Here is a 27,893-nt window from a genome sequence, read left to right as displayed (position 1 = left end):
CTGTGCACAGGTGCCGCTTCCCCATTAGCAGAGGTGACATTCCGAAACACTGCTCATTACAGAGCAGACATTGGACAGGGCTGGGACACATATTGATGACAGCAGGGCCAGCCAGCGTCTGTCTCAAATCCCACTGCCCCCGAGAGAGCCAGCGAGAGCTAGAAAGAAGCGTCACGACTGTCAAACCCGCAGGCCCTTCATTTTTGGGGGGAGGGGGGAGGGGGTGTTAATTCTCGACATTCCTGATATTTAGAGCTAAGTCATTCTCTCCACTGCGTGTGGACCAAGGGTCCTCAGCTTCAGCCCACTGAACACTGGCCAGCTCCTGCCCGCCCAGAAAGGCTGATGGTGTGGATGCATGGGGTGGGGAGCTGGTCCTCAGAATCACACCTGCAGCCGGAGCCCAGGAAATCTTGCTTTAGAGATGGAATGGGCCCGGGTCGCAGCTAGGAGGGGTGGAGTTAGGCTACGGAGAACTTCCAGACTGAGGGTAATCAGGGACGGACCAGGCGTGGAATCTCCTTTTCCAGCAGACGGTGAGCACAGGGCGGAACCCCACCTTAGCCAGGGTGGGATGCCCGTTGCCCTGGAGACCAGGACGGCCAGGAACCGCAGGCAGGCAGCCGCCAAGTTTCCGCAGCTCCCAAAGTCAGGAGCAAAGTGGCCACAGGAAGAGGCAGTGGCCCCCCGAGTGCGCACACAGCCGGATACATCCACTGCACCCACAGCCCCCACGCAGCCTGCACCCCGCAGCAGGGCGCCCCGCCCCCGCTCTGCCGATTGTAAACCCGCAGCAGACAGAACTTGACTTAAAAATAACTGTTTTGACAGTTCCTATGTAAATATGTGAGCGACGCCTGGGCCTGGTTTTCCGTCACACGTGCCCTCCTCCCCTCATCCCTACTCCAGCCCCTCCTCTGCTGAGGCTGAGACGACGGGAGAGCGCCGCCTGCAGGAGGCTCCCTAAATGTAGCAGAGGAAAGTGATCTGTCTACAGCAAGCATGTCAAACCCAAAGGCTCACACAGGCCAAATAAACAAGATTTGAGTTTATGTGGGCCGCAGAAAAACAAAAGCTTCAATTTTCATAGGAGCGTAGGTTTATTTCGATAGAGACATGCTGAATACAAAGGGCTGAAATAAATGAGTCATAAAATAATAGAACATTTTAATAAAAATTAATATTTTTTTCTTGAACATTAACTTACCAGACGCTGAATAACTGCACAAATTAATAAGCGTCACGCAAATAAACCTATTTTTCTTGTTCTCCGAAAGCGAAATATTTCCTGTTGCGCACACCAAACAAGTCAGCCCAAGACTAATGATGGGGCAATTGGCTGCTGAAATATTCGCTGCTAGTATTAGTGGAGAGAAATGGTGCGCCTGTGCATAAGGTACGTAAGGGAAATGAATGCAACAGGATTATAGTAATCAGTCATTAGTGAACGTTGTAGTTCGTTATTAATAGTTATGTATAACAGGATATTGTAAAAATTAAGTTATGACATTTTTATTAAAACATTTCTTACATACTGTTATATTGGCTGGGCCGCCAAAATATTCATTGTGGGCTGCATGCGGCCTGCGGGCCGCGAGTTTAACATGCTTCGTCTAGAGCAGTGGTCGGCAAACTCATTAGTCAACAGAGCCAAATATCAATTTCTTTGGAGAGCCAAATTTTTTAAACTTAAACTCTATAGGTAGGTACATTGTTATTAACTTAATTAGAGTACTCCTAAGTTGGCCTTTGCTAAAAACTCAAGGGGCCAAAGAGCTGCATGTGGCTCGCGAGCTGCAGTTTGCCGACCACTGGTCTAGAGTGTTCAGCCAGTTGGAGGGCAGGGTGTGGGGAAGAGGGCTCGGAGAATCAGAAGTTAGAGGAACCCCAGCTCAATGTCACCGCACCACCACAGGGGCAACCCTCACTATGCACTATTTCTTGTCTACTACCTGGGAAAGGAGAAGTTACCTAGGACACAGGTGAGCCAATGTAATAATCCCTGACATCTCCATACCTGTCTTCAAGTCACAGCTGTCTTCAATTCAGTGTGACTTGTTTTCGGAATCTCTGTCCTCTCTCCGACACTGTGCTAGAAGCAATGCAATATGTGAGGCATGCAGTATCTCTTGCCATTTGTAGTTCTTTCAACTAACCCTCTCCAGAAACTTGTATTGAACCCCTGCTTTGTGCCAGGCATCAGCATATATTATTTGACCCTCACACAAGCCTGCAGGGTGGGTGTGACTGCAGTTGACAAATGGAAGGCAGAGGTTTGGGGAGATGAGTTGGTTCTCTAGGCTGCCACAGCTCTTGAAGAGAATCGAGATCAGAACCCAAGTCTTGTGCTCCCCCGACCACCATAGCTAATGGGGGGGAAGGGAGGCGGACGCAGAGAGCCACTCATCCTACAAGGAGGGAAACTGAGGCCCAGACAGACAACGTCACGTGCCTATCTGGCCACCAAGAAGTACCTGAGCTGGGGCAGGGCCAGGACCGAAACACAGCAGCTCTAGGACGGATCGCTGTCCCCGATCTTCAGGATGGGACATCATATGATGTCCTTGAGGTTCCCTGACAGTCTCTTTGCAAGGAGGGAGAGGAAGGTAGTTGGAGAGCAGAAGAGGAAGGGAAAAGGAAGGAGGGGGTCTGGAGAGTGAAGGAGCATCAGTAGGCACAGTCCTGGCCAGGCAGAGCTGGGAGCTAGGGGAGGGTTCATTGTCAGAGCTCCCAGCTACCCCTTTCTTTGCCCTCTGTCCCTACGAGGTGCCCCCTCCCCCAGCCAGATGCCCACCGATGCGCTCATGATTTCCCCCTCCATCCTAATGAAACCTGCTCCAGGGAGGGAATCTGATGCACTCGTTGATGCTGTGGACAAATGCCTGATAACTACCCAGGGTTTGCCTCTCTCCCACAGTATCAGTCCCAGAGGATCGAAGCCTAAAGTAAAAGAGAGGAAGCACTAGTGACATTTCAGGGGCCACACTCCGGGAGAGGAGAAACGTTTGGGAGCCAGAGGGCCCACCTGTGACAGGAGAGGCTGCGTACAGCACCTGCTCGCACGGTTCTGTCTGGCATCTGTCTGTAGATATTGGCATAGAGAGGTCCCCAGGCTCTGTGCTCTGAACACTCCCCTCTCCATTCTTCAGGGCTCAGATCAAATGTCACCTCCTCTGTGAAGCCTTCCATGATACCTCCCCTCTCTAAACACTGTGCTCTCCGGCCACTGCAGCCTCCACGCACTTTGCTTGTCCTCTGAGGCATCTTGCATCCTTTGAGCCTTGGCATGCTGCTTTTTATTAAATTGTGAGTTCCTCCAGGGGAAATCAATGCCTGGTTTCCCGTTTCTCCAGCAGCTCCTCCCACCGGGCTTTGCACAGTCGGGACTCAATATCAATCGAATGGATTGAGTTGACAACAGTACCCAGCACACACACATTTCCCCCCACCGGGAGGTGAGGACTGGGGTGCGGAAAGCAGAAGCGCTAGGAGAAGGCATCCCAGCTGACTCCTGAAGAGGAGGGAAACCGAGGTCCAGACAGACAGAGTCCCGTGCCTATCTGACCAACAACAAGATGGAACGGTGTGGGGGGCTAATCTGTCCCAGATGGTTAAGGAACTCATTGCGTGCTTATGTGCTGGGCACCATGGTGGCCGACTGGGAGAAGAGGCAGCCGCCCCTCTCAGGAGCAGCTGGCTCTGGAGCTGGAGATAATGGCCCCAGCTCTCCGGCCCTTCGGTGACAATCTGAAATCTCTGTCCCTCCGATCCAAGTGGAGTTATAGAAGAATTCTTTAAAAAAAAAGAGTTTTATTGATGCTTCACATACCATGATAGAGTAAATCTTGTTCGTAATATTATGCCACCTCATAGCATCTTTCTCTCCTTGTAAGTCTGCAAATTCCCATTTGTTCTGTCAATAGTGCTGAGAAGCCCAACCAAAGGTCTTTATTCTTTCTGTAAAAAATAAAGGTACCTTACCCGGCCTGTGTGGTTCAGTGGTTGAGCATCGACCCATGAACTAGGTGGTCATGGTTCGATTCCCGGTCAGGGCACATGCCCTGGTTGTGGGCTTGATCCCCAGTGCGGGGCATGCAGGGGGCAGTTGATCACTGATTTTCTCTGATCATTGATGTTTCTATCTCTCTCTATCTCCCTCTTTCCTCTCTCCAAAATCAATAAAAACATATTTTTAAAAATAAAGGCATCTTTAAGTCTATGTGATCATATTGTAGTCCCAAACCACCTTCCCTATTCACCACCCCATCTCCTCCAGCCAGTTTTATCCCATGATTTCTCTGTGATGCGAGGAGGCAGGAGGCCTGCCTTCGCTCAACTTGTGGAGAGCACAAGTGAGGCTCAGGGCTCCGGGGCTGTGTCCCAGGAGCCTCCTCCTCGGCCCCACCACCTCCCTCGTTCATGCTGCTCACTTCCTCCCAGTCTTTCTCCCTCCTCCCCTTAGCAGTTGGCGGAAATGTTTGGCTTGTGCTGCCGCAGTGTATCCCAGTGCGAAATAAACACGGATGCCCCATCCACCCTGACAACATAATTCATTTGCTGCGAAGGGATATAATAAAGTCTGTTTATTACAGCAATTAACAGAGCGGCGTCTGCCGGCACGCTTTCCAGAGGCAACCAGAAAAAGTGTTTACTCCAGGTGCACAGATCCCGGAAACCGTGCCACTGGAGCCAAAATGAACCCAAGTGGAGGCTTAGTGAATGGGTCCCAGCCGCCCTAGAAAGCAGCCGTCCAGGAGCAGTTCGGCGGAGGTAGAACTTCGATGCGGGAGTCCAGCACAATGAGTGCTACTTGGCTGGGTTAGACCTGGACCTGTCTCCAGGGTCATGGTCTGGGAGTCGTGCAGGAAATGCACCCCCCAGCCCAACCGCCCCAGCCGCGGGGTTCATAGTTCACTGAGCTTCTAGGTGGGGAATGTTAGTACCATGGGCTCTCAGGGGCACCTTGTTACTGGGGTGACGTGGGGGTATGGGGAGAGGACCAGAGGCTGGGACAGAAACGGAACAGCCCTACGAAATCCTCTCATTAAATCCTGGCTTCACCTCAAGCCCCTGAAGGGAAACATGGCTGGAGGGGAGAGGGAGGGAAGGAGAGGAACCAGGAGTCGGCTTTGCGGCCCGGAGATAGATGCTAACTTGCTTTGGGCATGAAGACTGGACATAGGCACGAAGCCCCGTTGCCCTGTGCTTTGGTGGAGGGCAGAGGGAAGGGAAGTGCTGGTTTGGATCCCCCAGCGATGTTAAGTGTATTGATGGTTAACGCAAACCTGGCCCTCCAATCCCCCGTCAAGGGGACAGTTGGTTGTGCTAACAGGACGTTCTTCCGAACCAGGTCTGGTTTTCCCGGGCAGCGCCGGGGTCTCAAGCACGTGGAAACCTCGCCCGGAGCGGCATCTCCTTTTCGCTCTGGGGCAGCGTCTCAGGGAGACGTGGGGGAGCTCGATCCTGAAAATATAAACCTGAGCGCTGCAGCTGGAAACCAAAAGGCTCCCAAGTGCAGGGCCACCCACCCTAAACAGTCCCCTGGTGGAGGGGTGCCCCAGGGGTACCCCTTCCCTCCACCACTCCTTTTCCTCCCCAGGCCTCGGGGGGAAGGTGCTGCATCGAAGGGTGAGGGCAGAGCCAGCCTGGCCTCTCTGGAACAGAGAAAGTGAGGGCTTTGAGCATCATGAACAACGAGATAAAAATAGCAGCATTGCCATGGCAACGAAGGCTGGGAAGAGTCCTGAGGATCTGGTCTGGGTCCTGCCATCTCCCCCTCCAGCTTTCCTCTGCTTCTTGCTTCTCGGATAGAACAGGAATGAGCTGAGTGGCGGGAAGGCTGCCCAAGGAAACCCCAGAACTCCAGAGCTTAGGCTGCCCAGTTCGGGGGGCGGGGAGGGGGGTGGCTCCTGCCTTTTGGAATTCCTTCCTCAGCATAATGAGTTTCTCCAGAGATAACCCGAGCCCCACGCCTCACCCGCCTTGAGGGTGGTCCTGGCGTCCTGGGCTCCCTTTCGAACAGCCAAGGTTTCTGTTTCCTCCTCATGGTCTGTGGTTCTGAGAAGGGAGCCCAGGCAGGACTGGCCAGAAGCCTGGCACAGTTGGCACTGGCCTGGGGGCATGGCCTGGGCGGTGGATTTACTCTGAAAAGCCATACCCTCTGCTCCTAGGTTGTTTAGCAACACAGCCTTGGGGAACTGTTTGCATCGGAAATAGGGAGATGCTGGGAAGGGCGGTCTCTTGTTCTTGAGTCAGAGGGAGGGGGTGTTCACTCTTTGGAAACAGATCCTGGTTCTCGGTTCTGGCGGTGTTGTCACCCCAGCACCTGTCGGGCACAGCGACCACCTTCAAGTTTTCCGGACCAGCCTGCAAAGAGCCCACCAAATGCAGGAGCCAGAGATTCCTTCCCCTGGTGAAAGCCCATCTTCGTGGTTATGGCCAAGTGTCTGTCTCCAAAAATTCAAGCCACCTCAGATACAATGTGCCCTTGTAAGGCACGCCTCCCGGTGAGGGAGGGAGGGAATGGGTCTGGTCGCCACCTTTCTACAGGGGCTGGGAGACAGGAAGCCATTTGCAAGGTCAGGAGTCAGCCACGGAGGAGCACTGGGCATTGGGGGACTGCAGCTGTTTATCCACAGCCGGTCACTAGCCCATCCTGGCACCAGCACACCCCAAGCCACTGGGCGAAATGCATATTCAGTCTGCAGACCGGGGCAGGTTGCAGCCTGAGGCACTTCCCCTTGCAGGTGGCAAAGTGACAAGGTGGGGTGGGTCCGGTCCGCTTGGAAAGGGGCTCACCAGCAGCTATGCAAAGCGAACCCCATGGGTTCCATAAGTGGGGCAGGGAGTCATCTGCAAGGAGTGAGTGGTGTGTGTGTGTGTGTGTGAGAGAGAGAGAGAGAGAGAGAGAGAGAGAGAGAGAGAGAGAGGACCAAAGTGGCACTTGTGAAGGTCTAGACAGGGCCTGGAGTTGGGAGTCCAGGCTGACACGTACCCCTTGGGGCCTGGGTATAGGAAGGCGGCAGACGTACTGGCTCCCTGGGCAGGGAATGTGGGGGGAGGACCGTAGCAGAAGCTCTGGGTTGCTTTGGCTTTCCCTCTTACTACCCCCCATTTCTTGGATCTACCATATCACCCCCATTTGCTGCATGCACAGAGCTCACCAGCGAGGGCACAGGAAACCTGCACTCCCCTGGCCTCACAGCCCTGAACCCCACTGACGCTCAGCTTCCCAGACCCAGAGCCCTGGAAAGGGGGGAACCTAGAGAACATGAATGCAACCCCCCCTTTATAGTTCCTCAACCTGAGTCGCAGAAGTAGGGCGCGATCAGCCTAAGGGCACACCGTCATCAGTGTCCACGCAGGGCAGGAATCCAGCCCTGGCTCTTTGCACCCCACTGTGCTACCTCATGCATATTTCAGTTAATTAAATTATTGCTTTTTTTTCTCCCCCAAATAATCTCCCTATATATATATATTTCTGTTGACCCATATGCTACATTCAAAGCCCCCACCCCAACAGGAATGGAGAAGGAAATGACATTCTAATTTAAAAAAAAAAAAAGACTTCAACCTGAGACAGGAAGCCCCTCGGGGTCTCGGGCCAGGGTCCCTGACCGCATTCAAGTCACAAGAGCCTTAAATACCACCCTTCACATCTTTATCCCCCACTCAGCAGCCACAGCACAGGAAGGGAAATGGCGTGGGGCGTTCTCCCTTTAGAGATGGGAGAGGGGAGGCCCAGGAGGCTACGGTTCCACCTCTTCACAAGGACTCGGGGCCATGCCCCACAGACAAAAGGCCAGACCGTCCTCGGGATCATCTCCTCACTGTGCCCCCCCGCCCCCGCTCCCCGGCCTCATCCCAGGAGTTCCCAGTCCCCACCTCCCAGCTGGAGTCTGGGAGGGATTCGTGGAAGGGAGGGCGTTCGAAACAGCAGGGCAAGACCATCCAGCCTAACCACTGGGGAGGAGTGAGGCTGGAACCAGGGCCCAGGCCCCGCCCCCTCCTCCAAAGAGCCGGGGGAAGAAAAGCCTGGATGGCCGTCAGCGGCTCTGGGCCGCACCCGCCTTTCCGGATGAAACCCCTCCCCTGGGCAGCCCAGAGGCGGAGAGGTGGGAACAGGTCTCCAGACGGCCCCCCTCGAGGCTGAGAAGGAAGCAGGGACAGTAGGCGGGGTGTCTGGCTAGACGCTGCTATGCCTGCTACTCAGGCCTTTCAGCTGCAGTGCTGGCCCCAACCTTCGCCTTGGACGCAGCCAGGACCACTAGCTGGGAGACCAAGGGCAGCGGTCTGTCTACAGGCACCGCCGGGCTTCCACTCAGATATACTAGCACCTTGTCCTTGGGCCCTCTCCCGCGTTCCCACAGCAGGGGCCCGGTAGATCCAGTATCCCTCCAGAGCCAAAAGGGAGTGCTGGGGGGTGGGGGGGGGGGCGCGGAGAAGCTCTCAGGACAGGCTCAAGGCCAACCCCCTGCGGCTGACATCCCTGCCAAGGCCTGAGAGGCCGCGGGGGAAGCGCTCGCTCCCCACCCCTCCCGCCTATGTTCTCCACTCTCCTGACCTTTCCTCGGGGTGAGCCCGTGTGGTCAGGACAGAACACTCAACACCTCTGAGTCCCGGGGATCCAGTTTCATCCTCCACCACAGCAGCGCCTTCTCTGGGCTTCAGCCCGCAGGAGCCGCTAGGACACTGGTGCCCTGGGGGCCGGCCCGCCCGCCTCTACCCTTGAAAGCTCGTCTGCCCATCTCTTTGCCTCTTCAAGGCCGCCGCTGTCCAAGAACCAGGGCGTTTTCTTCTGTCTTTGTGACCCCGCGGGCCTTTATTGCTGTGTCCTGGAGAGGAGAACTTCTGTGTGTAATTCTTTGGATATAAAAGGGAATTGCCGATCTTGGAAGGCTGTGATGGGCGAGAGGGGCCAGGGCCAAGGACGGGAGGAGAGAAATCTTAACTTGTGCTCTGGCTTCACGAAGACACCCTGGGTCCCGCCAGAGCTGCCAGAAGCCTGGGGACTGCTCTGAGCAGGAGCTGGCCGGGCAAAGGCGGCCCGGATGGAATGTGCCCCTGCTCCTCCCAGGCTCCGGAGGAACCAGCAGAAGAGGTCTCCTGCCCCCCCAACGGCCCAGAGAGGCCCACATCCCAAGGAAAGGGGCACCCAGCCCCTCTTCCTGTCCCGGGCCCTGATCTCCCCTGCCCAGGCCACCTGTGCTGTGGGAAAGGCTGTGTGTCCCTGAGCAGAGGGCTGCTGGGCTGACTGCTGCTGTGAGGAAGCAGAGGGCAGATGGGCTGCGCGGGCTCTGCGGTCTGCGTGGCCCTCTAGGCCCAGGACAGGCTAAGTTACATCAAAATCGGGGGAGGGAGGGAGGGAGGAAGTGGTTTTTTGTTTGCTTCCTACCTCCTGGAAATAGGCTGGGAACGGGGGCAGAGACTGACCCCCAAGGTGAACGGGGGAGGGGAGATTTAGGGGAAAGTCCTAGAGGGCCCCCTTCCCCCAGAGTTTCCCCTAAAGGCATCACATGCAAACATTTCCCCTCTGTGGCTTCTGAGAGGAGAAGAAGCAGGTGGGGAGACAAGGGGACAGGAGAAGGGAGCGCACGGCTCAGTCCGGGAAAGGGCCACTCAGTCTGGCCCTGAGCTGCAGCCAGAGCCGGAAGGAAGGGAGTGGACAGAGGCCAGGGCTGCAGGGGCAGTTGCTCCGTGGAGTGTGGGGAGAGTGGGGCAGAGGGAGACACACCTGGCCACCCTACTCAACCAGCGTGCCCCTCAGGCCTGGCTCCACCTGGCCCAGGGGATGCTGGGAAAGGACTCATCTCCCACAACCACAGAGGCTCCTGCCGCGGGTCCTAGGAGAGACCCCACCCTGGGCTCGGATGGGCTCGTCTCTATGTCCAACAGGCCCAGCCGAGCTGTGGCCTCCTGAGGAGTCGGCGCGGCTGGGAGCTTCTCTGGCGAGCAGCCAGTTTCCAGTTTCCTCGTTAGCAATAGTAAGGCTGCGGTCTCTCAGGGGAGAGGTACCCTGAGCAGAGCCTGCAGCCTCAGGGCAGGAAAGAAGTGTCTCTCCAGAGGCCTCTTGGGGCTCCTGGTCAGGTCCTGGGCTTCCCTTGGAGTGACTGGGACCTCTCCAGGGAGGTCTCCAGGAACTGGAAGCACAGGGGCCTGGGCTGATGCCCTCGGGTTGGATGCAGTCAGGCCAAGCGGAGAAGGGCCGATTCTGCTCCCAGCCTCAGCCAGAGAGGTGCCCGAAGCCCGGCACCTGCTCACACCGCTGTTTCCCGCTCCCTGCGAACGTTCTCCTTCTTCCTCTTCATCTTGCAGAAGCCGTGGAAGCCGCAGAAGCAGGCGAAGGTGAACTGGGGCATGCCCTAGGCCAGGCCGGGGCGCTCACCTGAGAGCTGCAGAGAAAGGCCGGGAGGGCAGGGGCGGGAGAGAGACAGGAGAGAAGCAAGCTGCGGTTAATGTTCCCAGAGCCCTCCAGGTCTTGCCAGAGCCACTGCCACTCCCTGGGGTTGTCCGGGCCCTGCTAGACCTCGCAGACCTGCCGGGGGAAGAGCCGCGACACCAAACAGCAGCTCGGAAACCCCTTTCCTGACCTGTGTGAAGCTGATGGCATTCCTTGAGTGGAGCGGGCTGAGACCCGGGCTGGGAAGAGAAACTGCCAGCTGACTGCACTGCTCCCCTCCCACCCCCTCTGCCTAACCTCCTCACCACGCCTGTGGTTGGGGACAGGAAGCAGGCTGACTCAAAGCAAGCCCTGCCCGGCCACTGTACACAGGTTGGGAGGGAGCGCTCCACGCACTCCTTTAGGTCACAGGGCCTGATGACGCCAATGCAGGACTGTGTGGCCCTTGAAGAAGGCCCCTCATCCAGCACAGCCTCGACCTTGACACCTGGAACCGAGTCCCGGCTTCCTCCCTTCCCTGGCAGCCCCCGTGTGTCTGATGCCCTTGGGGAAGTCTATAGGGGACATAATGCACTTGCTTTGACCGCTCAGGGCAACACACATCTGCGTCCTCATGCAGAGAACAGAAAGCAGCCCGGCGGTGTGGCTCAGTGGTTGAGCATCCACCCATGAACCAGGTCATGGTTCGATTCCCAGTCAGGGCACATGACTGAGTTTGGGGCTCAATCCCCAGTAGGAGGCAGCCAATCGATGATTCTCTCTCATTGATATTTCTCTCTCTCTCCCTTCCTCTCTGAAATCAATAAAACCATCTATATATTTCTTAAAAAGCAGTGGTCTTCTAGCCAACAGGCTATTTTATTGAGCACCTATGCTGCGCTAAGGGCTTAGGAGGTAGGGACATCAGGGTAAAAGTATAGTTTCTCCCCTGGCACAAAATAAGTCTGAGGTTGAGGCTGCACTTGCCCCAGCTGGGCACGTTGTCCCCCACCTTTGGGGCCCCCCTGGTGTCTGAGGCAGTCAGTCTGTGAGAGTACCCCTTTCTCCACACTCCTGTGGGCCTCCCCAGCCTCAGCACCCACCCGCGGGCACATTCCTCCAGCTCACTTCTCTGCCCTCCCGCCTGCCCCGAGGGGGCAGAAGCGCATTCACGCAATTCAAGCGGCAATTCCAGGGGAGCAGCTGGGCCCAAAGGAAAGCCCCCTAAAGGGCCAGAGGCCGTCATCCACCCCGCGCCTGTCTGAGTCACTCCTCCAAGAACACAGAAGGCAGCCCAGCCCGATACCCAGAGGGAGGAGGAGGCAGGGGCTGTGGAAAAGCAAGCACGAGGCATGTCCCTGGACCCCAGCCCCTCTTGCAAGAGACTGCATGGATATCCCAGGTCCCAGATGCTGGGCACCTCTGCAGTGTGTCCACCGTGTCTGAGGAGCCTGGCATGTGCCCGGGTGGTGGCTCTCTGGACCGTTGCACAAGTCTGGCCAGCCTTGCTCTGGTGGACAAGCTCCTTTGTTTCTCCAGGTAGGGTAGGGGGCCCAGCTGGCAGGCCCTCCCCAAGCACAATGCCCACAGTGGGGCTAGGTCCCGTCACCCTCACCCCTCAGGGTCCCGGTAATGCAGTCACTGACTGTAATTTATAGGTGCGATGCGTTTGCAACGGCCAGCTGGGTGGGCAGGAGGCCCGGCGTGAGTCAGCACGGGTAGGTAGACGGGTTTAATCACCCGCTTCCCAGCGCCGTCCGGACACCCACTCTCCTGGAGTATATATAGAAAGCAGGGGCAATCTGCCCGCTGTATATATAGCCAGAGCCGAGACATAACTACTAGATTCCTAGCTCTCTCTACCGCAGCTGTCTCTGGATCCCTCCGTGACAAACCTAGAGAGAGGCAGGTATCTTAGCTGGGGCTTAGGTGGCCGGGCTATTCTTGGCTCTGACGCTGGCATGCTGTGTCTCCCTGGGCAATGGCTGTACTCCACTGGGCTTTCATTTCCTCGTTTCATTGTACCAGGAAGCTCATCAAGGTTTAACACTTAGACCCCAAACCACTGGGAACCCTCGCTTGATCAGGGAGGGAGGGAGAACAGGGGGTCCCCTTGTAATGACTAATTGTACATTTTCTTTGCTGGGGGATGTGTGTCAAGGGCACTATCAACAAAGCATTCCCACGATTACGGGGAAAATATCTGGGGTAAAATCAACAAAGCGGATGTGGGGAAGGAACTCGTGAGGAAAACAAGCCAGGCGCATAGCTCGGACCATCACTGCCCTCTCGCACACCCCTGCCCCCCCCCCCCCCCAGCTCAGAGCAGCGGGGTCCAGGGTGCAAAGATCCAACCCCTCTCTCTACCCGCCTCCCCTCCAAAGCCAGCTTTCTTAAAAACAGCAAAACGTGTCCCCTGACGTGATGGGTCCTACTGGCTCCTTTGGGTAGGTGAGAAAATCCTGAGGATTTGGCTCACTGGGGGGAAGTTTGGGGGACGCGGAGGAGCCAGGCCCTCCAGAGGAAAGGAGGTTCATTCAGGTGCTGGGGCTGCAGTCGGCCTCCCGGAGTGGTCCAGAGCTGACTGCCTCACGGGGATTCCTGGGCCCTTGTTTCTAAGGACAGAGAAGAGCCTGGTTACCCTGCTCAGGTCTTTGGTTCAAAATGCTCTGGGCATCCTCTCCTCTCTCCACCAGCCTGCCAGGGTCCTCCCTGCGCGGTGCATGCTCCAAGCCCTGGAGGCAGCCTGGGCTGTCTGTGGCTCACAGGTCCCTGGCCAGCCCCAGAAGTGGGGGGACATGGAACAGAGAACCCCTTCCCATTTTAGTTCACCCACTGTGGGGCCCCTCCTCCTCCCTCGGCCCCACCAGCAGGTGCCTGGGGAGCCCCTTTGCCAGGGCTATGGTCTCTGCTGCTGTCTGCTTTGCCCCCCATCTTTCTCCCTTCATTTGGCAGAATGCTCCAGCATTAGCTGGAGGGCTCCCTGGCGAAGTCAGATCCCCCACCATCATCCCAAACCACCAGGAGGGTCCCAATCTCCCTGCTGATCCCTTCCCTTGGTCCTCACCCGCACATCTCCTCTCTTTGCCAAACACCCCCCGGGGTCCCCCACCCACCCAGAACCTCCAGTGAAAATGGGGCAGTGGGTCAGAGACCGCTTGAACAGGTGGAAGAAGCAAAAGGAGGAAGGGACTCCGAACAGGCGAGACGCTAAGATGAGGAGACAGCCAGGGCTCCAGGCTTGCAGACCACAAACTCCTGGGTGTCTCCAATTTTGGCAGTGTCCCCTCAAAGTGGGCGGCAGTGGGGGTTGGAAGAGAATTATAAGTGTTGGGACATGCTAGGAATTCTCTGACAAACAAGAAAGAGATACTGTCCCTCCCACCACCCACCCCCTCACCTCCCAAAGCAGCAGCAGAGTAGCTTCATCAAGGCTCCCCCCATCTTCCACCCACCCCACCCCCTACCCCAGGTAAAGGGCAAAAAGAGAAGTGACCCAGGGAGGAGGGACACCCTCAGCCTCTAGAACAATGCTGAGCCCCCCTGCCCTGCCCCACCCCCTTAGCACCGGGCCTCGGTAATTAAAATATGAATTCACCTTCCCTCCCCGAGCCATTCATCACTGCGAAGGGAAGCAGCTGCGGCCTGGGAGACCGGATTTGGGGGATTAACTCGGGCGCTGGAGCAGACACACCAGGAGGAAGAATTAGAAAGGAAGGGGGTGAATTGGGTTTTCTCTCTCCTCACCTCCTCCCTCTCCCGCCACCACTGAGCCTCACACCCCACCCCTTCCCCCAAAGCCTGGCCTCTGTAGGTTTCTGGGAACTGTAGTCTCCAGGACTGTGTTGATAAACAGGAAGGCCAGGGGTGGGTGGTGGCACAAACTACAGATCCCAGGACTTCTTCCCGGAGTTGGCAGCAGCAAAGCTGGGCACAGGCCTCGTCTGGGAGAAGCCCGAGTTCTCCTTGGAGATTAACTCCTTCTTGGCCTGCTTGAGGCTGAGTCCCTGCCTCTGGCTGACTGAGCACTCTGGAATCTGCAGCCAAGTCCTCTCTGCCCTCCATGGCTTGCCCATGCATGCAGAGAAGGGAAGCTTCCCCCCACCTGTCAAGACTACAGGGGCAACCACACACTGACCATTGGTTCGGAGGGACCCAGCCGTGGGAGCTGGAGGGGTCGCGAGCATAACTGGGGGCATCCGCTTGACCTACAACCGCAGCTCAAAACCCAGTGGTCCAAACTGTCAGTGCCAGCAGGGCCCCCCGAGGTCACACGTGAGTGCCACCCCCTTGTCAAGATGGGCCAGACTGTTTTCAACAGAAAGGGGTGGTTTTAGCAGTCAAACTCCGTCTTCACTAAGAAACAGGACAAGTACAACCAGAGAGATCCGCTTGGACCTCGGTGTAGTTAAACACGGAAGCACTTTCCCCATGGAGGCCTTCTGCTGGCTGTCTCTGAGGACGACGGGAGACTTAGATGGCTCAGAATGCTAGGTTTCAGCTGTCTGCAAGCAGGGAACAGGAGACGCAGCCCTCTGATCTGCAAGTCGTGCCGGGAGGGAGGGCATGGGGCCAAGCGACAGAGAATAGAAAGAGCTGCAACTCTAATCCCAGAAGCTCCCGGGCCCAGGCCCATCAAAGTGGGACTGGCCCAGGTGAGTTGCTGAGCTGTGGGCTTGCTTTGTCCCTGCTCGTGACAACTTACTACTTTCACCACCACCCCCCTCCCTTTTCTTCCAGTTCACAATTCCATTCATTTGACAAACATTTACCCAGAAGCCCCTACTGAGCCTTGCTGGAGCTTTAGTCATTGGAGCAGTCATCTGCCCCCGTGGTCCCAGGTCCAGCCCAGTGTTGGGGCCTTCCTGCAAACTGGGCAACAGGGGTCCAGGTGCAGGAGGGGTGCTGCTCCAGGCTGACTTCTCACCTAGGAGACCTGGAGCTAAGGGAGGCAGATCGGTGCTTGGGTGTCCTCAGAGCATGACGGGGAACAGGATAGGCTGACTCTGAGCCAGGGCAGATGGACAAGGAGGGGGGAGGGGGGTGCTAGCCACCTCTGAGCTCTGGGCGGGAGAATCAGGGGCGAGTGAAAACCCTGGCAAATTCTCCTCTCTGTTCTGTGCACCATCTAAGTGGCTTGGATCAGCCCCAGCAAAACCCAGCTGGCCTGGGCTTTCCCTTCGCTTCTCCTATTGTTGGATTCCTGACCCCCACGCCCCCCGAAAAGGAAAACCAGTGAGGGACCTTGAAAGAGTGATTAGCGTTGGGCCCTGGGGTCCAATTTGTAGACAGACATCCAAGAGGGACATGGCGAGAGCCCCTCAGGAGGGAACAGCACTTTCCAGTTGAGTCCTTTGCCATGCACTAGCTTGTTGGTGCTCCCAACCTCTGGCATGATGTGGTGAGAGCACAGGTTCAAATCCCAGCGCTGCCCCTTGCTAGCCGTATGAACTTGGACCACTTTCCTAGCTCCCTCGCGTCTCAGATTTTCCACAAGTGGGATAATAATAGTTCCTTTCTCAAGGGTTGTTTCCAGGATGAAAGGAGTACAGGTAAGATGGAGAGAACTGGGTCTGACACAGAGCGGGCACTAGGTAGATATTGGCTGGGGAAATGCAAGGCTCTGAGGCATTATAAGTAACATGCCTTCTGATTCTCAATAACAAATATAGTGCTCTGGCTCTATATTTGGTCTGTCTGAGACAGACTGGGGGCTGGAAGGGGAGGGGAGGCGAGGGTGCTTCCTCCACTACTCCAGCCAGACTGCCTGCCTCAGCTCCCTCTGCGGAGCCCTCCAGGGCGGCTGGGGTGGAGTTAGGCAGGTTGTGGAGAGGACTAGGTATGGGGAGCCAGGCGGGAGGGAGGAGGGAGAGCAGGTCTTTCCCAGACCCAGGAGGGAGGGAGGAAGTGCCTGGACAGGGTAGCAGGCCAGGAGCTGGGATCCTGGGCTCCAACTAGCAGTCTGTGGGGGTGGCTGCTTCCTGTTACATTCTCTGCTGACGTTCCTCTCCCCCAGCGGCCAGCCTGAGCCCTCCCTTGTCAGCCACGGAGAGGTCCCGGGGTCTCTCTTCCACCGACAAAGGCTGAGGATTCGAGCCGACCACGAGGAGTGAGTGAGGCCGAGAAGCACAGGCTGTCCTGGAGGTACTGAGCAAAGGTCCAAGTGCCGAGTGGCCCAACACTCCTGATCCCCAAATCCCTCAGTGACTTGGCAAGGAGGTAGGAGCTGACAGAGACCTCCGCGCCCCTGCAAGTCTCTTTCCAGCCTCAGAGGGAATCTCCCTCTAGAATCACCAGTCCAGCCTCTTCATTTCAGAGTGAAGGACCAGGACCAGAGCAGGGGAAGTGACTTGGCCAAGGTCACACAGCCTAGCCCCAAACCCCCTGTATGCCCCGCCCCCAAGCCGAGCCCCATCTGGTTGGTGCCCCTTCATGGCAGTCTCCCAGCCTGGTCCTGAGGGAGACGCAGATGCTGCAGGAGAAGGAGCAGGCCCCTCACTGTAGCCCATGGCTTTTAGCCCTACATGAGTTCCAACGGCAATCACATAGGAATGAAAAGCCATAGGCCACAGCAGAGCTGAGGGGGTCCGGCAGCAGGAATCACAAAAGGACTCGGGGAGCTGAAGGTACTTGGGTGCCCTCATGCCCCTTCCCACCCACCCCACCCACCCCACCCACCCCCACGGCCTCCCTTGAGGTACTGGGCCCCCCAGGTTACATTCTCTCACCAGCCCGAGGCCTGCCCCAGAAGCATTAAAGCCATCCCAGTAATGAGTTCCCAGTTTTTGTCCCACAAAAGCCCCCACACAATGGGCCTCACTGCGGGTATGAGGGGTGGCTTCCAGGCCATAAAGGACCTCCTCCAGGCCCCTTAATTAGCCTCCAGCCCCCTGCCCAGGGCCTTAACTACACTCTCCCCTAGAGAATAAGGCCGGATCTTTTCAATGCACTGCTGCAGGGCCCTGGACCAGCCCCATCAGACGCTCTCGCCTTACTGTTTAACCCTTTCTAGTCCCTTTCTAGTCCGGCCACAGGAAGCAGAGAGGGCAAGAGGGTCTGGGAGGAGGAGAGCAGAGACAAGAGCCTGCCTTTGCTTTAGAGGAATGAATGCGTTTCCTGAGCACCCCCCAAGGTTGGTGGATGGCCCAACTTTCTGACTGGTCCTGGTAGTTACAGACTGTTCCCATTCCCGAGCGGTTTAGAGGGCGGCAGGAAAAGGGCCAGAGCTCGAAATCCCCACCGGCTGAGGAGCTAGCCATGGCGCTACCCCTGGGTGATGCTGAGGGAGGGGTGCGCGATGCCTGCCTCCCGCACTGGCAGGATAGGGTGGCTGGCACAGGCATCTCCAGCATCAGGGTGAAGGGCTGAGTCAAAGAAAACCAAGGTCTCGGGCCCCAGGAAAAGAGGTGTTCTAAACGCAGGACTGTCTCCTCCTCCCTCTCCCATGATGGGGCAATTGTGGGCATGCATCAGCCTGGGAGGAGAGTTCAGGGAAGCTCCAGGGAATTCAAATCCCCAAGCTTGGCCTTGACCTCTCTCAGGGACCCCCAACAGAATGGTGAGAGGCCTTGGGCACAGACCAGGCCCTGCCTCTGCCAGGGAGCAGGGGCAACCCCCACCTCAGCCCTATCCCCAGCCTCTGGAGGAGGCTCACTGGCTCTGCGGGACCTGGCTACTTCCCACGCTACACACACACACACACACCAATCTTGCCCAATTTTAAGAGCCAAACTGACACCCTCCAACTTCCCACGTGAACTTTGGGTCATCGGCCCCCAGATCCCAGACACAGGCCCTGCAAACACTGTGGGCTCCAAGAATGCCCTCAGTCCTCTCCCAAGGGACACTGGTCCAAGGGGCTCACAATTCCCCAAGAGCCACTGCCTGCCTCCATGCAGCCACCCACTCCTCCGCTTACCCCAGGAGCTCCTCGCCCAGCCACTGGGGCAGGCCTTCCTGGTCCGCACCCCGCCTCCTGGCCCGAGTTGTGCACAACTCGACTGGACTCACTAGGGAAGACCTGACCCGCCCCTCCCCCAGCCCGGTGGCCAGTGGGGGTGGGGGTGGGCGGGGCCGGCAGGAGGTCAGGTATTCCTTCAACCCTGACTTGGGCCTGGGTATAACAAAGGTCTCATTGAGCCTCCGGCTGTCTGGTCGGTGAAGCACAAACCTCTTGTATCTGCTCGCTTTTGATCTCACTCCCTCTGAGCGCACCATGTATTACTCACATCCCCCTGCCAGGCTATTGGTGTGGAGGGGCTCCCCTCCCTTAACCCCTCCCCATCTCCTCTCTCCTTCCTCCCCCTGCTGCTCCCCTCTAGCGTTTTTATGCTTTGATTTTTGGCAGGAGACCTGAGGCAGCTGCCCAGAGGCCCCTTCCTCCTGAGTGCCCCTCCCCACCTCTCAGCCCTAGCTCCCCTCCTCACCCAGACCCCGTGTCCCTGCACAGCCTCTGCTGCTGCACCTGTCTGTCCGTCTCTCTCCAAGATCCTCAAACCAGCTCAGGTCTGGCCCCTCCACTCACTCTCACCTGGTCCTTCCCGCGGACCATGGATTCCCTGCCCTGGCCACACGGCAGGCTCAGCCCTGGCCGGCCTGCCAGCCCAGCCCACCTGACAAGCCCCAAGCTCCACAAGGGGCAGCCTCTCTCCAGGGTGTTTCTGGGGCCAGAAGGACTAGGGCCTGAGGGGGAGAACAGCTCTCAGGTCTCAGTGGCCTGTCCAGACCTCCTTGGAAGGTGGAGGAGGGAGAGGCAGGTCAGCCAGGCCTCACCTCCTCTTCTCAGGAAACCCTGCTTCGTCCAGTCCTGAGAATCTGCCTTCTAGTGAAAGACTATCACTGGGTGAGAACCCCAAGGGTTCACCCTCAAGTGGGGGCCATCCCACCCTTCCTGCCTCCTCTGTGGCCACCCCAAACCTCCTGCAGCCCTGCTGGGGTGGGAACTGCACGTCCTCTCTGGCTTCCCCGGCCGTTTCCCACGGCAGGCCACTGCAGGGAGGGAGACAGTCACCTTTGAGGGCTGAGCTCTCCCCAGAAATGCCAACAGATGCTGAGAGTTCCCATTGTAATCTGCCAGCTCCCCATGCACCACCTGTGGCCTCCTGCACCCCTCCCTGCCCCCCAGGTACTCCATTCAGCTGAGCGGAGGATTTGGGAAACTTCTCCTGCCCCAACAGAGGCCCCATTCTTCCTGTGGCCGGCTCCCTTTGTCCCTCCTGACTCCACACATTCTTGGGCCTCTAATGAGAAGCCGAGACCGCCACCAGCCCTTCCCGCCCTGCTCTCTCAGCACAGCCTGGGCCCGCGCCTGTGTGCGGCTGAAGCTGGGGGAGGGAGGCCGGGGACAATCGGGAGGAAGTAAAAGGAGGTGGGAGACAAAACAGAGGGGAGGAGACAGAACTGGGGGAGACACAGAGCAATGGTGAAAGAAGACGGAAATGTAAGAGAAATTATAGAGGAGAAAGGGGAAAGGGAGAAAGGACCTAATATTTTATTAAGTGAAAACTATGTCATGCGTACGCTAGGCCTTTAATACCAAATACTGGTATTCTTCTTATCATCTAGATGAGAAAACGGAGGCTTACAGAAGCTGGATGGGCACTTTTGCTCTTAGGACAGGGGGCAGGGGAAGTTTGGGAGAAAGGAGAGCCTGAAAAGGAAGGATGCTGACAATGAGGAAAGAGGCTGCCGTGGGAAACAAGCAGTTCAGGAGGAGGCAGAGGGCCAGCCTTGGTCTTGGGATATCCCTAACCTGCCATTCCCTTCGGGTCCGGCTGCCCGACTAGGGAGCACACACTCTCAGGGCCCAGGTGCAGCCTGGGCACGAAGGCTTGTTTCACGGGGGGAGCAGGCCGCAGCAGCTCCCTTGTGAAGGAGCCCCCAGTCCCACCATTGCCTCCGATGGCCCACAGTCACCCTGAGCCTCAGCCTACATCTAGGCACTGGGGTTGGAAGTGGTTCCAGTTGAAAATCAGGCAGATTGGAGAGCACTCCTTTGCAAGGAGAGGAGTGGGAGGGGCTAGTGAGCTGTTCACCCTCCACCGGAGAGAAAGCCACAGAAGGGGCCAGGGGCACAGACTAGGCCCAGCCTGGGAGAAGACTGAAGAACTAGAACGGCTTCTCAAGGAGCCACAGGTGCACAACCACCTCTCAGCACCACAGCCAGGCACACAGTAGGTGCTCAATAGGTGCTATGCTAGTGTATTAGGGATTCTTGCACGTGGAAGGAGGTTACAGCAAACCTGAGGTCCCATCACCTCCAAGATTTCTTGAGTCTACAGACTTCGGTACCTTTTGAGGGGCTTGGAGCCCAGCAGCCCTGCCTCTTTCTTTGCCCAGGGCGGCCGGAAACCAGGACATTAGGAAGATACTCAATTAGGAAGGTGAGGCACTCTCTCTCACAACCCCACACACCCTACGATGGAGATTGAACTGGAAGCATACCACCTTATTCTAAGGATGCTGGCTGAACGATACAGGCATGTAGTTGTCGAATGAATGAATGAATGAGTGGATGAATGAATGGTGAAGCTTGGAAACAAGAGCAAAAGATCTAGATTCTCCCATAGCTCAGGTTTGGTGTGTGTGTGTGTGTGGAGCTCCTCAGCGTCTGTGCTGTCTGGGAGGAGAGTCCCTGTGCTGGAGCAGGCCGGGTTAGGGGTAGGAACACACCTCCTGACATCTGATTCCACCCACCATGGGGGGGAGGGGGGGCGGAGAGACACACTGCAGAAACTTCAGAGTGCCAGGGATTTGATTCTGCTGCCTCTGCCCAAACAGGCCTCCAGATTTGGAGGTGACATTGGGATGGGTCTGTGGGTGCAGTCCTTGGCCCAGAACTGACCCAGAAGACTAGTTCCAGACGGACCCGGCAATCTCCTCCACATTGTCCTCTAGACCTGAACCAGACCAGAGGGGTGCTTGCTCCCAAGAACAGGAGGACCACCTTATTTCTGGACCCCTAGGCAGCCTTCTCTGTGGCACAAACCTCCACTGCTCCCTGGCTCTGCTTCTACTCCAAAGCATGACCAGCTCAGGCTCCTTCTCAGTCATGACTTCAGAGCCCCCCAGGGGGAGGGTGCTGTCCACTGAGCAAGAAAGCAGAGAAGTCAGGCATGAATTTTCCTTCCCCCCCCCCCCCCGAGGGCTTTGTCTAATTGTCTCAGGAGCCTCCCCAGGCAAACAGGGAGCTCCCAGCCTGACAGGGTCCCTGGGCTTAGGGGATGGGAAGGGAAAGGAGTCCTGGGGTAGCCTCAGACCATCAAGGCAGAGAGAGACCAGGGGACAGAGAGATAAAGGGGGGTCTTTGCAGCCCTGACACTTTCAGCCCCTGCATCTGATTTCTCCTAAGCTCCCAGGGCTGGGCTGTGGGAGGGAGGAGAGCACAGGGAAGTGCTGGGGTCACCAGAATCCAGCCTCCCCAAGCACAGGACCTGGCCACAGTTTTGCCTCTCAGAGCAGTCAAGCTGTTAAAGAAAAAATACAATAACGGGTCATTGGCAAACTCACATGCATTTCAACCCGGGCAATTCACGAACGTCAAAATGTTCCAACGACCGACCCAGACCCCATTTCCTCCTCCCAGCCCACTCCTTTCCTCCCGGGCCTCCCTCAACCCACAGTGGGCGATGGTGGCCAAGCCTACAGAATGCCACCCTCTCCCAAGCCCCTGTGGAGTATGTCTCAGCGGAGGAGGCAGGCAGAGAAGTGGGGGTTGGGGGTGGGGAGAGGGTCTTCAGGGGCAGCCACTCGTTTAGCAAACATGCACTGAGCACATACAATGCGACAGGGGCTGTGCTAGGCACTGGGATACATCACCCAGTGAGGCTCAGCCACCAAGAGGCAGTGATGGGAAGACAGGCCCACAGGCAATGATTGCATTCAGAGCAGTCCTGCCACCCTGGCCCTGGTCTCCCTCACCAGCCAGGGCCCTCACACTGCCTTTTGGCGGCGGGGTGTCTTACACTGAACTTGGCACTCTCTCTGTTTGAGGGTGCCTCCTTCCTCTTCATACCTTTAGGCAAGTGGCCTCAGGTGGATACTGTGTGTGTGTGTGTGTGTGTGTGTGTGTGTGTGTGTGTGTGTGTGTGTGTGAGAGAGAGAGAGAGAGAGAGAGAGAGAGAGAGAGAGAGAAGAGAGAGAGAGAGAGAGAGAGAGAGAGAGAGAGAGAGAGAGAGAAAGAGAGAGAGAGAGAGAGAGAGAGAGAGAGAGAGAGAGAAAGAGAGAGAGAGAGAGAGAGAGAGAGAGAGAGAGAGAGAGAGACCCCAATGGGGCAATGGGGAGCTGGAATTGAGTGACAGAGATAGTCCACTGTTCCCAGCCCTGAGCCTCGGCTGTGTCTGCCTGGAGGACGTGACCAGGGTTTGCAGGCCACCAAAACTGCCCCCTCCAAGGGGGCATCTTAGAGGACAGTCAACTCAGAGCTCTTTGATCCCGGGGCTCCCATCCCAGCCTCAAGTGAGCCAAATAGCCCTTCAAAGTCAGCCCTCCTCCAGGCTCAAGTTGGGCCAAGTTGTTCCCTGGTTGCTGAAGGTACAATGAAAAAAAATCACCAGAAGAAAGTAAAATCAAACCTGAAGAAGAATTTGTTAATGAGAACTGAGGGGAGGGGGCAGGATTCTAGTGCTTCCAAAGGAAGGCGGTGGGATGTCAGCCAGGAGGGGAGGGCTCTCCCTGGGGCCCCCAGGCGCCCTCTCCTGACCAGCTGGGAAGAGGCAGGGGCTGGTGGCCAGCCGGTTCTCTATGGTCACTCTGCCAAGGACCCTTTCTCAGGAAAAGGGTGCAGGTCTCCTGTCTGTTGCTGCTTCCCAGCCTACCCTGGCTAGGCTCTGCTCCCAGGCTGGCCTCCAGCTCCAGCTCCAGCCCCTCTTAGGTGTGTGTGTGAGGCCCTGGGTTTGCGGAGGGAGGGGGTGATCCTGTCCTAAGGGTTTCACTTAGCCTCCCATGATGGGATCTCCCGAGACCATTGCCCCAGGGGTACCAGACACCTCAGCTTTTCCCTTCTTAGTGCCAAACACAGGCACAGGTGTCACCAAGTCCTGATCCCTGCCTCGAATATATCCCCCTTCCCCCAATCCCACCCGCACCCTGGGGTGAAGGAAAGGGTGGTGGCACCCAAAGCTAGTCTCTCCAGCCAGGAGTGGGAGCCTGGGCGACCTCCTGAGCCAGGGCCCTGGCTCCCTCTCACACTCGCCCCTGAACCCTCCAACTGCAAAAACCTTTAAAAGAACAAAGGCAACGGGGGCCGGGTGGGGGCTCCCTTTGGCCGACCTGGGGCGCGTCGACGCAGCCGCGGCCGGTTGGCCCGGCTCTCAGGTGAGTGCCTGAGCCGCATCGTGGAGTCCGGCCGAGCCTCCAGAACCCCTCGCCGCCCAGCCAAAGCCCCGCGAAGAGGCGAGCCCTCCCCAGCCGTCCCCGGCCCTCCACCCAGCCGAGGGCTCGGACTCGCGGCACTTTCTGCCCATTTGTTTTCGCCCAGTACTCACAGTTCGGATGCTGAGCCGGCTCCTCTCCCGCACTCACTTCCTTTGTCTCTTTTTCTCTCCCTCTCTCTCTTCCCTCCTTGTCTGAGACTCCGCAGTAGCTTCCAGTGGAGAAAAATAATTATTCTTCTCAATGGGTTCGCACGGGGCGCACGCACACACGCGCGCGCGCACACACCCCCGCCGGGGTACCCAATCAATGCACAAATCTTCGGGGTCCCTTTAACCTCTGCGGATGACTCCGGGAGTTAATTACCAAGCCTCTTTCGGCGCAGCATAAATATGCATTAAGGTATGAAATGACGACGGATGCGCTGAACTTCAGGTTTGGCATTCAGACAGACTTCGGTCTCTGCCCCCCACCCCCCCGCCCATAGCCCCAACAAGCCACCTCCACGGCCTCGCAGTGGTCATCGCGAGCTCCTACGGGGTGTCAGGGGGCCGCGGGGGGCCTCCTTACCTTGCTCTGTGCCCCAAGACCCCCCCCCCACCCCTCGCGCGCCCCCTGCGGTCGGGGCAGACCCTCGGCGGGCGCTTCCACTTCCCGCACGCCGCGGCTGGGCCTGGGCCCCCGCGCCCCCGCACGGTGCCTGTCAGGGAACTAACTCCGAGCTCAGTGCCGGGAGAAGCTGGCGAGAGCGGGACGGCGACCTGCCCGCGCGCCGGAGTTCCCGGCAGAGCGAGAAAGGCCCAGGACACGATCCCCTGCGGGCAAAGCCACCCAGCGCCTGGGGGTCCCGCCGCCCCCGCCGGTCCCGACCAGCGCACACACACACACACACACACACACGCACGCACGCATTTGCACGCGCGCGCGCGCACACACACACGAACGCATTTGCACACGCGCGCGTACAAATCTGCACACAGACACTCCCGCGCGCGCTCGCGCTCGCACACACTCAGGGTTGTAACAAAGGAAGAGGGGCCAGCGCTGCCTTACTTTTCTTTCTCTTCTCCACTCTTTGGCAGCCCCTCAGCCCCGCGCCAGCCTGCCCGGCCCCACACTCCCCCACCCCCCGCCCTCCGCGCCCCGCGACGGCGGCGGGCAGCCGGCATTCCGGAGCAGCGCGTCCGAGTGGCAACTTCGCGCCCAGGCGCCCGCTCCTCGCAGCCCGGCGGGCGGGAGACAAAAGCGGCGGCACCGCCGGAGGCCGCGGCCAAGGTGTGCTCGCTAATTGTCAGGAAATGTGTGTGCGCGCCGGGAGCCGCGGGGGGGGGGGGGGGGGGAGGGGGAGGGGGCGGGGAGGAGCGCGGCGGGAGCGGGAGAGGGGAGAGGAGACCCACCCCCCAGCCCAGCCACTCGCCCGCGCCGGGCACCCGATCGCGGATTAGAGAATAAATTATCTGCTCGCTTCTCATTGGGCTGTGGCTGAGGCCGCCGTCGGCGGCGCCGGGCTGGGAGTCTGCCCGGCTCTTTGCATTCACCGCACAGCTCCGGCTCGCCTCCCTTCGCGGGGGCCAAGAGCCAGGGGCCTTGGCTCCAGACACCGGAGGACACCAGCCGGCTGGCTCGCCGCCCCTCCCCCCGCCACCCTGCTCCGCCTGACCCTTCGCCCCTCTCAGTTCTGGCTGGTGTCTTGGGGACGAAAAGACTGGGATAAAGAAGCCCAGAGGATGGAGATCGCAGACTCCCTCCCCCAACCTCTGCTCCCACCACCCTCCAAGAAGGAGAAACGGGGGGCAGCTGGGGTCGGTCACCTGAGCCAAGCCCGCCTCAGTTAGAGAGGGCCTGGGGAGCCCGCGGAGAGGATCCCTTTAGTGACCAAGGCCCCTCGCTTGGGGCCATCTCCTGCCCCCCACACAGTAGCAGTGACAAAGAGGAGGTGGCACTAAGGCTCGTTGCTTTCTCCATCCCCATCAGCTCCAGCCCAGTCTTGTTCCCTATTTCCTGGGCCTTTCCATGCCCTCCTGGAAGACAGGCAATACCTTCTGGTTCCAAGCAGCTCCCTGCCAAGAATTCATTCATTCATTCATTCATTCCTCAAGTAAGTAATATGCAGGATCACCTCTGTGCCAGAACGTGGGCTAGGCACCAGGAAATACAGAGAGAAAAGATTCCGATCTGCAGTCATGCAAAAATAAATAAATAAAATAAAATTACAACTGTGTGAGAGGTGCTACACCAAGGTACAGGCAAGTTTTGAACTCAGAAATAGGGGTGACTAATTTCAGCCATTCATTCAACTAATGATTTAACATGTCTTAAGTGCCAGGCTCTGTGCTGGGCATTTGGGATACTTAGATGGACTGGTAGGCATGGTGTCCACCCTCTCCCCCCCGCCCCCCAGCAGACAGTCTGGTGGGCACTGACTGGTGTGATAGGGATAGGGGGAGGGGTGATGGGACTAGCAGGAGTTTTTAATCTAGTTAGCAAGCCCAGAAGGGCTTCTCTGAGGAAATGAGATCTAAGTGAAGGCCTAAAGATAAATAAGAGATAGCTAGGTGAAGATGGGTTGGAGAGGGGCGGGGGGAGTTCTGAGCTGAAGAAACTTGTAGAAAGGGCCTTGAGCTGCTGGTGACTGGCTTTAGAAGGCAAGCAAACATCCACCTTGCAGAGAGGGAGGTGGGGCTGGGAAGGCCTGTGCTCTTGTTCCGGGGGAACCAACAGAACTGCCCAGAGTAATATCTACACGTATGACCCAGGGCAGACTTCTCCAGGCCCGACAGTTTAAGGTTTTGGAAGAGGCTCACTTGTGTGTTATCTCTCATTCTAGGCTAACCCCGCACCCTACCCCCATTTTACTTCTAGTCACTGTTGCAACTGGACCCACTCTGCCTGCTAAAGAGAACCCTGAAATAAACAACCAAGATGATGACTTTCCTGCTCCATGTATCACTCTGTTTACTTTGTTACTGACACTTGGCTGTCACACGGGGAAGCTGTCCCGAGGACCAGCCTAGACTCCTTTCCACACGCTGGGATCGTATGCTTTCCAAGCACTTCCACGTTTATTATCCCTCGATTCGCACAACCCTGAGAATTAAGTTTATCTCCATGGGACAGATGGGGAAACTGAAAGTCAGAAAGGGGGTATGGCCTACCTAGTGTCACATGCAAATTTCTTGACCAAGCAGTTTGTGGCTTCCTACCTTCTCCCCGCTAGACTTCAGGTATGTGCCCCTTCCCAGCAGTCTGGTGAGCCCCATTGAGGGTAGGGGCTAAGCCATCCCCAGCCTTTAGAAGCTCCTTCAGCACCTAGGACAGGGCCCAACACACCCAGGCTTTCAAGCCAACCCTGCTGAGAGAGTGGCTGTGTGGAAGGTAAGGAATTGATTAAACGGCAGAAACCACGTGGGCTTCGGACTTACACACACCTCGACCGACACTGTTACTAACGCACACTGTGCACTTTATTCAGCCTTTTTGAGGCAGAGTTCCCTCATCTTTCAAGTGGAATTCACAGTGTCCGCCTGAGAAGGTGTTGCAAGATTAAGTGAAAAGATCGGTGTATGGAATATCTAGGGAAACATACAAAAGACGTTGATAACAGCAGTTACTGCTGGGAAGGGAGTCAGAGTGAATGGGGCACTGGAGCAAAAAGAGGAACTCGCTTTTCATGGTTCCCCTAGTAGCTGTGATATACCACATGCATGTATGACCTGTCCAAAATGAAGAATGAAATATTTTAATGAGATAATACGTGAAGCAACGTAACAACCACCACCAAATGGGCATTCCGTACACATTTGTTGAACTGAGTTGAGTTTTGCAGTTGGAAATACCAGGATGTCTTATTAAAGAAAAGCACAGAGTCTCCTTCAGCAGTGATCTGGCCTGAAGGCTTGCACTCTGGCCACAGGCAAAGGTGAAGATGTCAACCAGGTGAGATATTTCCAGTCCAGAAATTCTACAGTTCAAACCCTCTGCCACAGAGGAAAATAGCATCCCAGTAAGCCCATTGTTCTACTGAGAGACCAAATTCCTGGAAGTAACACGAGATGGATGGGGATGGAGCAGAGGCGACAGGAAGGAAAGGCCAGGGGTCTGGGCAGCTCTTCCACAGGCCCCATTCTGTCCAGAGAAGATAGGG

The 27,893-nt window shown here is 57.2% G+C and overlaps 1 protein-coding gene across 1 annotated transcript; it reads right to left on the bottom strand.

Moving 5' to 3' along the window:
• Positions 1–10,256: 10,256 nt before the first annotated feature.
• On the bottom strand, positions 10,257–10,358 carry BLACAT1 (BLACAT1 overlapping LEMD1 locus; the record flags this gene model as incomplete). The annotated part of the gene is made up of 1 exon (XM_079760346.1): positions 10,257–10,358. The coding sequence occupies one exon, from the start codon at positions 10,356–10,358 to the stop codon at positions 10,257–10,259; it is 102 nt and encodes a 33-aa protein (XP_079616472.1).
• Positions 10,359–27,893: the final 17,535 nt, after the last annotated feature.

Source organism: Cnephaeus nilssonii (genome assembly GCF_951640355.1).
Source record: "Cnephaeus nilssonii genome assembly, chromosome: 21".
Classification (NCBI taxonomy): Eukaryota; Metazoa; Chordata; class Mammalia; order Chiroptera; family Vespertilionidae; genus Cnephaeus; species Cnephaeus nilssonii.
Note: the sequence above shows the minus strand (reverse complement) of the source record. Positions and strands in the feature narration are given on the sequence as shown.